The 10,187-nt window shown below is 42.7% G+C and overlaps 1 protein-coding gene across 1 annotated transcript; it reads left to right on the top strand.

The window, feature by feature from the left end:
• The first annotated feature begins 2,969 nt into the window (after positions 1–2,969).
• On the top strand, positions 2,970–9,450 carry ccn1l2 (cellular communication network factor 1, like 2). The gene is made up of 5 exons (XM_078250303.1): positions 2,970–3,305; positions 3,490–3,703; positions 4,571–4,933; positions 5,902–6,104; positions 8,248–9,450. Exons 1-5 carry the CDS (start codon positions 3,144–3,146, stop codon positions 8,548–8,550), a joined length of 1,245 nt encoding a protein of 414 aa, XP_078106429.1. The 5' UTR covers positions 2,970–3,143; the 3' UTR covers positions 8,551–9,450.
• The last annotated feature ends 737 nt before the right edge of the window (positions 9,451–10,187 follow it).

Raw genomic sequence — 10,187 nt, 5'->3', positions numbered from 1 at the left:
GAGTCAAATGACAGTATGTATAGCCTAATGTATGCATAATCTACATGCACACACTCTGTAGTTCCCCTCAGCTCTATGGAGTAGTTCCAGCTGTTTGAGTTCACTCTCACTGCTCTTATAGTGGCATCTTCAGCAGCAGCAGGCAGCTATTTTCAGCGAAAAAGATCTAATAAACCCACTGTACCCTGCCTGCACAGCACCAGACAGCAGACAGACACAGTTAGAGACTTGCTGGTAAACATAGTGGAACATTTAGCAATTAAAAGCCATATATTTCCCTCAGTGGAGAAGTGTAGACCAAAACAGAGCTAAAAGGTGAGTGGACTTGTAAATAAGAAACTATTTAGGCCTGATTTGGCCGTCTGAACAGTTCCACCTTTGTGTCACAATGAGATATGTGGCTTGTAAGAAAATGGATCCAATATTTACTTTGGTGACTATGCAGCGAAATAATCGGTCGTAATCTGTGTTCATGTTCCTGCCGCTATAGTCACCTAAAGGAGTGTGACTGTGGCGAAACCCACGTGACACAGATACAGGAAATTACTGCATCCTTTCGCTTCTAAACCGTATCTGGTTAAACTAGTATCACTACTGCCCAACACTGCTTCTAATACAATCTGGATTTAGTGCTGTGATGCTGCCAGCACAGGTTGCTAATGTAGGCTACTTTTAATTTGCCAGAAGGTGTCATAATGACAAATGCCGGTTCAACCGTTTTGCATAAAATCAAACCGGTTTAGCCTCATACACCGGAGCCGACCTGTGAAACCAGGAATCGACTAAATCGACGAAACTCTACAACTATTTGCTAAGAGGTTTGTAAAATCAACTTAAAAAAGTGGTAATATGTCAGTGTTGTGTTCACAGCTTGTTTTTCATTGTCACTGGCGGAAAGTGACAACGAAGTGGCCGAAAAAAATCAGTGATTGCAGGTTTAAAGAAAAACTTAGTAGTAGCTTAAAGTCGTGTTTTGCTGACCATCACTCACCTTGCTGCACTGATGTACTGTAGATGTGTACTTAAGGTTATGACAGTACACTGTAACATCACTGTTGGGTGTGGTTACAGGTAAAAAAGAGCCATAGACTGTAAAAATAATGGACAAAGCTTCCGGGTCCTAAAAGTGAAGCCAATGGGGAATTGCCTTTAACTTGCATTCTATCTAATTTCCAGCAGGGGGCGACTCCACTGCCTCCAAAAAGAAGTCTGTTTGTATTGAAAGTCTATGGGAGAATGGCCTTACTTCTCACTTGATTTTTTACCTCAGTAAATATTTTCATAATGAGTTTATGGTCTCAATCGCTAGTTTCAAGTCTTCTTCAATTCGGCATTATGTTCATTTTGTAATTTATGGTCTCATTTATTTTAAAATTGATGATTAAGCAAGTGATGCTTTAGGGCGGGGCTACATGCCGACCTGTCAATCAGGACAGAGGCTTAGCAATGCTAACATGTCACTGTAATAATAATAATAATAATAAATTGATTTTGTATAGTGCTTTTCAAGGACTCAAAGTCGCTTGACGCTGTGTACATTAAAATAGACCTGAACTTGTTTTTGGGTGTTGTTCGTGTTTTCTCCTTAAACTTTGACCCTCTCATTGTGTGTTTTCACTTAAAAATGTCTTGTCCAGCGTTCTGCCAACCGAGCTAGCTAGCTAGCGCTAGCATTAGCTGATAACTTTAGGGAAAGTTTGCCGATTTTCTGTACTGCAGTACATGCAGATGAATGGCAGCAGTAACCAGAGGTCTGTGTTTACCCGCCGGTAAATCTCCGCTGGATGACTCGCTTCAGAATGATTGAAAAACTCCTTCTTTAGCGTTTAGCTTAGGGCAGTGCCATTGCAACCATATACAACACTGACTTGGCTGCGTCATCCTCTCCAGCTCTACCCTCTTGTCAAAAATTGTAACATCCGGTTTCAAAAAAACAAGATGGCGACGGCCAAATTGCCAAACTTGAGGCTTCACAATGGCGGTCCACAAACCAATGGGTGACGTCACTGCTGCTACATCCACTATTTCTACAGTCTATGAGCAGAGCACACTTTTGACCTCACCCAGGTTAACTAATGGCATACTACGGTCAGTCCTGCTCAAATGTTCCACAGAAAGCAGAGCTGGTCAGTTCTTCAGTAAATATAAGTTGAATTCGGTTTTGACACACAGATGTATTACAACATATGTTGTGTCCACAGTCTCAGTAGTTTCTCCGTATGCACCATGTTTTTCAGGGAGCAAGAGAAGACCTTTAGCAGCCTTATGAAATGCACCAAATTACATTTCCCATGTTCATGACAGCGCGAGCCAACGCTTAATGTGAGGACCTTCCTGCTCTTCAACAAAACATTTTTACGTGCCCCTGGGATGACAATGGAAATGCAGAGTTTTTCCTACCAATCATGGGAACCCGAGGAAAGGCCTGTATTTCCTGGAATGCGGCCCATTCGGAAAGAGATGGAGGGAACACAGGATGTCCTGAGCACAGTGTCCCGCAGCACACTGCAGTGGAGAGGACAGAGCCCGGCTGGTTGGCCAGAGCTGGTGAAAGAGTTGTTCACAGGGATTTTCTCCACATCACCACTTCCCCTGTTAGAGACTCTACCATGATGGAGTGGGATTCCACACTCAGGTTTTCCATTACACCTGTCTTAAAATTGTTTTCTTTTTTCTTGCAAACATCTGTCAAATATCCCTGGGTATGTGTGAGGCTTACTGTTACCCTTAAAGCCTGAGGTACAATATAACATTTATCACTATTTACTATAGTATTTACCTAGTATACATTTTGACACCTTGACATTTCTCCCTAAGGTCACATGTCCACAATAACACAGTGATTTGAACACGTCTCTGTCGATATTTCACACCCGCCACCGCCTCCCTCTGGATGCTCTCCAAGCCGTCTGAGAGGAGAGTCGATGATATCACAGCGGGGGCGGGGGCATGTGTGTCTATAAGTACAGGCACAACACAGGGAAACCTCTCTATGAAGTAGAGCTGAGCTGTGCTGACAACAAGATACTGTAGGAGAGCAAGCAAGAGCAGACGGGTGTACTTCTTGGTGCACAGACTGAACTGTGGATACATTTTTTATCCTGGAGCTGACAAACAAGACTTCTTTCTTCTAGGGATTTTGGATGATCGATCAAAAACGTTTTACCTCTACAATTCTTTATTCCTTTGAAAGGTTTTACCAGTTTTTCTCTTTTTGTTCATCTGCTGTAATCAAGATGCTTAGCCCTGTTACTTTGCAGCAGATCATTTCCACCCTGTTTGTGCTAAGCAGCGCTGCAGTGATGGTGAGTTGCTGTGACTTGTCGCCACCTTTTGTGTTAATTTCTGTTTGTAACAGTTCACTTCGTTTAGTCCTTATATTTAATATTGGGTGAACTGTCATCCTATTCTTTTGATTTTTAATGTTGATGAAATCCCAATCCACCCATTGTCACACATCCTGACCTGACCTCTGACCCTGTTCCTCAGGCAGAGAGGGAGTGCCCGGCGGAGTGCTCCTGCACCCCCTCGCCCCAGCCGTGCCCGCTGGGTGTCAGCTGGGTGACCGACCACTGTGGCTGCTGTAAAGTTTGCGCTCGGCAGTTTAATGAGGACTGCAGCGCCACCGAACCTTGCGATCACATCAAGGGGCTACGCTGCCATCTGGGGGCTGGAGGAGACCCTGAGAGAGGACTGTGTCGAGGTGAGGGCAACAACTAGGCTGAGTGAAAGCCCACATTATGTCCATATGTAGATGTTATTAAAAAAAAACAGCAACCTTTAGTTTATCTTTTTCTTTCTTTTTTCTTGTGCAATATTGCATCATTTCTTTAAGGCTCTTAAAATCTCAAAAAAACAGCACACATGTCATGAGGAAGTAAAAATGAATTCATTTTAATGGTTCACAGGCCCAAAGGTGTTCTGAACCTATCCCACTGGACTAGATTCTTGGAAGGAAGGAGAGGGGGAAAAACAATGGCCACCAGTTAACACAAGGCTAATAACCAGTGTTTATTTATCCAATGATTTCACATTGATTTTCTTGAAGCCTTTGGAAACAGATATATAAGTTCTGGGGGAGCTCTTTAAAGTCAGAAAAAATAACCCTGGTGGTGTCATCAGGGTTATTTTGGAGAATACAAAACTTAACCAGAAAATCTGTGTCATAAACCGGAGGTGTTTTCAAGCCAACTAATGAAAGCTGCATTATGGGAAGCGTAGGATCCAGAGTTTTTGGAGATTGACTATAGTAGGGATTGACAGAAAGGATATTTCCACTTCTGTTACACAACATGTTGACCATTCTTTTTAAAATATAAAATTGTAATACAAAATCACTGCCATACCACTTTAAATTGTTCAGAAAACATGAAATCATGATATATTCCCTTTTAGAAAAAATTTTTTTCTTTGTGTGCTTTACAGGCTATGATGTGTTTGTGTACAAACGCAGGTTTTCCACTGTGTCCTATGTCTATGAAGTTCCAAGGTCTCTCTTCACAGCTGTGTTTTGTGTGTGTGTGTGTGTGTGTGTGTGTGTGTGTATGTGTGTGTGTGTGTGTGTTGACAGCTGAGGCCCAGGGTTTGCCCTGCGAGTTTGGCGGGCGGGTGTACCAGCATGGCGAAGACTTCCAGCCCAACTGCCAGCACCAGTGCACCTGTATGGACAGGGTGGTGGGCTGCATGCCTCTCTGTCCTCCCCAAGTGCCACTGCCCGACTGGCGCTGCATGCGGCCCCGGCTGGCCAGGCCCGAGGGCGGCTGCTGTGAGGAATGGGTGTGTGATGACAACAACCACATCAGTGAGGAGCCAGACGAGCTGACACACACCTCCCTGCCAGACAGCGAGCCCCTTCCCAACCACATCAGTGCCTTGCTGCATGCCCAGCCGCAGCCTCGGCACCCAGCTGCCACCGGAGGGGCCATGTTCAGAGGTAAACATCACACTGTGTCCCAGCGGGGCTTTTCCTGATGCCTACCACCAACTAACCCTAATATGGTCTGATGGAGATTTTCCATGTTGATGTGCAGGAGATAAAGGGCTGAGGGCTAAACTCAGCTTCACAATCACTGAACACAAAATATTCCACAATATGATATGATACAATTGCATGGTTACACAAATCCTATAAAAAACTGCTTTGGAATCCATCTTGAACTAGTTACAGAGAGATATTTAGCTTCTGACTTTACAAAATAATAACTTGCATTTGGGTGTAATTATGTGATATACCAGATACTGTACACCATTACTCTAACATTACATTAGAAATGTATACATTTCTGATTTTTTTGGACCTATATATATATTAACCTAAATATATTTCTTATTTTAAACTAGATTTAAAGTCTTTAACCCTGCTTGTTAAAATGTCATAGGGCCATTAGTGTAATAATTAAAAGTTATTTCCTTCGGAGCGTGAATGTAAAAACCTAATTAAAAAATAAATCATGGCAGTGTTTTTCTGCCAATTAGATATGTCTGTCATCTGATTTGAATATATATTTGTAGAACTGATATTTTATCCTGACGGTGGAACTACAGGAAAGCTCATAGTGAGTACAAAATGCATAGGGTTTAACCTAATAGGAGCATAAATGTGCTGAGTGAATATAATGGCAACCTTCACAGTAGACTTTTATATTTCTTTTGTAGAAGTGAAGATTTTTACCTGGCATTAACACCACAGTAAAGGTTATGGGGTCGCCAAAAACTTTGTGATTCATCCTATGGGGACCTTAAATGTCCACAGCTAATTTTATTAAAATGTGTCCCATTGTTGTTGAAATATAATGCTTGGGAGCCAGATGTGGATAAACAACCTCTATACTCAGGCTCTTCCCTGAGGTTATTCATTGTTTGATTGTAACTCATTGCGTTTGTTTTTTGGCTTTCCCGCAGAAATGGTGTCCTTCCCCATGTCTGAGGTTTTTCTCAAATCCAGCTGTTTCCCACAAATCACAGAGTGGACCGACTGTTCCACAACATGTGGGATGGGCATTTCAAGTCGAGTGACCAATAACAACCCAGACTGTCGGCTGGTCAGAGAAACCAGACTGTGCCAGATCCGGAAATGTGAGCTGCAGCTCCCTGCAGCTAGCAAGGTACACTAAAGAAACACAACCATTAGTCCAATACTTGTAGTGAGCTGGCTTTGAGATGATTAGGCTATAATTGTAATTGGTATCTTTCAACCTGGACTCTATTTTCCCATGCATTTGTGTCTAAGTGACTAATGTGAAAACAAATCTTTGAAATTGGTCCAGTTTTGAGCGAGGACGCAGCAACCGGCAGCCGCAAACTGGGCTGCAATGTAACCCTATGGTGCAAATGTACATCGTCAATGTCCGCCCACTAAAAGTGCTGTTTTTGCCACTGACAGGCTCTGTATTGTTATTATAAGTGTCTGACAACATTATAGGAAGATGGTGAAGTCTCGTTCTGAAATCTTGCAAGGTGACTTGTCGGATGTATAGTGTGGAACACAAGTTGGGAGAGAGGAGTTCCGGGGAGTTTGTTGTTTGAGAGTACAGACAGCGTAGCTTTGTGTTATCTAAAAGATTTTCAATTGCGCATTTCCGAATTGTGCCAACAAAATGGCTAGCTACACTTTCAGCTTTCATAGATGTTACCTTTGGATACTGACAGGCTGAAGTTGAGGCTAGTTGTGCCACAGCTACAAATGGATCCTAACACCAGAGTTTCCGCTAGAAAAAAATTGGTGCCAGTCATGTGACCTGTAAGGTTTCATTTTACCGGTCAAATGGGAAAAGTTCCGGTCAAATGTTTTCTGTGTTTATTGCGCTTAAAAACAATTGATAGGCAGGCTATACTGTATATAAAGAATAATATCATCAAGGGATGTAGATCCATACTATTTTTATTGAAATGTAGGCTACTTGCTACAGGCAGAGAGGTCAAAATAATTCACTCAATGCACATAATTGTGCCGATCTGAATTAAAATAGGCCTATTTTCCATTTGCTAGGATGAGGAAATAAAAAAATACAGACTACAGTACTATCAAAGTCATAAATCAGGCTCATAAAATTATCAAGTGCCGACTTGAATCAAAATAATTTGTCTTAAAAAAAGTGTCTTTCTGCAACTCGCGATGCACATAAGCCTCTGCCTTCCCCAAGGCGACGTTGCTGCGCTGTTTTGATGCGGATCTACAGGGAGAAGCCTCTCTCTGCTGGCACTCTGGATAGATTTTACCGTAATCCCAATAAGTAGGCCTACCTCACAGGCTGTTGAGAAAGTCAAGCCTCCGTAACGGCGGAGAGCTGTCATCATATTGCATCTCGAGGTGTGTTTGTGGCATCAACGTAAATTCGACGGGCTGTAGCTGGTACCGACTCGTCCTCGCTGGCAATTTCTTGGCTTGATATACGTTAGACCAGCCGCTGCTTGGTGTTATGAAGTAATTCACAATATTTTGCCGTTTGTTGTAAATCTACGCTAGTCTTCTGCATTCAATCACTGCGCCTTGCAGACCATCGGGTCTGCAGTGACCAATTTGACCGGGGATGACTACTGCCAGCCAAAGAGAAGAAATCCTATACCAAAACACAAGAAAAATGCAGCTCCAAGAGTGGAGAGCTACAGACAGAGTGGATGTAAGCTAATGCTATTAGCTAAAGATACCGTGTTGACCTGGCATCAGTAAGTTACACACGGAAGCATGGCAGGATAACGCCAACTTTTCCATTCCTGGGGCGGCCTCTAGCTCACCCAGTAAGAGCGTGCACCCCATGTTGGCTGAGTCCTGCAGCGGCCAGGGTTCAAATCCGGCCTCCAGCCCTTTGCTGCATGTCATCCCCCATCTCTATTTCCCCCTTTCTTGTCTATCCACTGTCACTATAATATAGGGATTTTCCATTCCTCCATGATGTAGTCAGACAACAATCTGAGCCTGTCAAAAACAGCACTTTTGGTGGATGCACATTGACGGTGCGCATTTTGCCCTATAGGGTTACATTGCAGCCCGGTCCACAACTGCTGGTTACAGAATGCTTGCTCAATACTGGACCAATTTCAAAGGTCTTTGTTCATATTAGTCACTTAGTCAAATCCAAATACATGGGGAAAAGGGTCCAGGTTAATACCCAAATTGCCATGTAATGTGATTTTCACATTGTATGGAAAATGAATAATTAAATCAATGAATACTGCATTGTTCTGTGATGAAAATTCTGTAGGAGTTTCATGATGTCAATTTAATTGGTCTCTGTTTCTGTAATCCAGAAGGGGAAGAAGTGTCAGCGAACTGTCCGCCCCCAGGAACCAGTCACAATCACTTTTGCGGGATGCACGACAACACAGCGGTACCGCCCTCGCACCTGTGGGACTTGCACTGATGACCGTTGCTGCACACCCTCCCTCTCCCGCACTGTGCGGCTCCGCTTCCACTGCCCTGACGGAGAGGACTTCTACAGAAACGTAATGTGGATCCAGCGCTGCAGCTGCAATACAAGCTGTCGTATACCAAGCGGGCCATCCAGCCCTTCAGTCAGCCTCCACAACGACATCCACACCTTCAGGCACTGAGGCCGACGCTTCATGCCCAGCGCTGGCCTGGCACACTGGGCAAAGACTCTGCGTACCCCAACCCACCCCCACCCCCACTCCTGCCACCCTCCTCCCCAACAAGGCAATACACTCGCTTGCACTTTAAGCTTCCTGCCACAATGACATCAGTTTGTCCACACTAGAGGTGTGTTACTTCTTTAGTACCAGGGCAGCACTGAGGACAGCACACTGCAGTATGCTGCTGTGTTAGACTGTTGGCAAAGAGCTTTTACTGAAACTTCTTTTATTTAATTATAATTTTGTATCCTCCACGCAGAGGGCGATGTGACAACTTGTCATACAGAAAGAAGATTTTTTTTTTAGACCAGTAACAGAGAACATTTATGAGAAGTGGTGGGGAATTATGGACATGCATTTTGAATGATGAGGAAGAACTAGATGACATAACACATTCATTAGAGACTAGAGGCTATGTGTTCTTTATTGCCTGTCCTTTGTGATAAAATGTTTATCTGTGTGTGTGTGTGTGTGTGTGTGTGTGTGTGTGTGTGTGTGTGTGTGTGTGTGTGTGTGTGTGTGAGAAAGTGTATTGGTATGTTTGAAGAATGAGAAACTTTCCCAAGTGAGAGTTTACAGAGAATGTGCTCATTATGCTACTACAGTATATAGATTAAAGCATATAGTGTATATGGACTTCACTCTTGGTTGTGGAGTGGTAAATTCTATGATCACCTCATTTTTCGGGGTGTGATTTTATTTTGTATTTGTTTGCGTGTGTGTCCTTCACAGTGTACATACAATGCTTTGTTTTAAGGAATAAAATTATGCTAAATATTTAAGACATGTTACACATGTTCATTGGACGTTTTTTTGGTCTATTAACTTCTGCACGTCAAATAAAAACGTATCAACCTGTAATATGTCTTATTATTTGGCAAATGTTTGAATTAAGTGTATCCAGAGGCGTTGCCGTTGTTTTAGTGTTGTGGGTTTTTGATTTTCCATCCCCACTGTGTTCTCTGCTATTGTGTGGATTTTGTCATTAGTTTTCCTACTGAAGCTGCTGGAGTTTGTAGGGAGAGGAGAAAATTTAAATGAGACTAACTGGTTTTGCAGGTATTTATTTGCATTTATTTGGACATAAACCAAAGTATTGGACAAATTAAAATTTGAACTGAGGATGGTACTAAATAAAATTTTCAGGGCATCACCAAAGTCATTTGGATACATCCTGCAACATTTCACAATCCATCAAATAGTTCTTGAGATATTTAAGTTTGGACCAAAGTGGTGAACAGATCAATATCACAACAAGTTTGGCAAAAAGTAACACCCAAGTTTTAATGGACCGGAATTATTCTTTAATCTCTTAATAATCCCCATTAAGCGTACGCATTTCAAATTGCAATCTCACGGTTGCTTAAAAGGCAGGGCCAGCATACTTAGTATTTGATACATGGTCAAATACTTTAGGCGGGGAAAGATCTTAAAATCCAGACCAGCACTTCAGGAAGAGCCTGCAGTGACTGTGCTTTAGCAAACATAACTAAAAGGAAACATTAGAATGATTCTGTTAAGGTATATGAATAAATACCTCAACCAAGGGCTCACAGCTGTTGCAGGATAGTTTTCTACCTGCTGAGCAGTGCTGGAAG

Source organism: Sander vitreus, chromosome 5, assembly GCF_031162955.1.
Source record: "Sander vitreus isolate 19-12246 chromosome 5, sanVit1, whole genome shotgun sequence".
Taxonomy (NCBI): Eukaryota; Metazoa; Chordata; class Actinopteri; order Perciformes; family Percidae; genus Sander; species Sander vitreus.
This window is presented reverse-complemented; position numbering and strand designations above follow the sequence as displayed.

Bases quoted from the DNA above. Each gene is read 5' to 3' on its own strand.
- ccn1l2 (XM_078250303.1), top strand. From the start codon at position 3,144: ATGATCGATCAAAAACGTTTTACCTCTACAATTCTTTATTCCTTTGAA. The intron at 3,306-3,489 runs GTGAGTTGCTGT...CCTGTTCCTCAG, and splicing joins TAAGCAGCGCTGCAGTGATG to GCAGAGAGGGAGTGCCCGGC. The intron at 6,105-8,247 runs GTACACTAAAGA...TCTGTAATCCAG, and splicing joins AGCTCCCTGCAGCTAGCAAG to AAGGGGAAGAAGTGTCAGCG.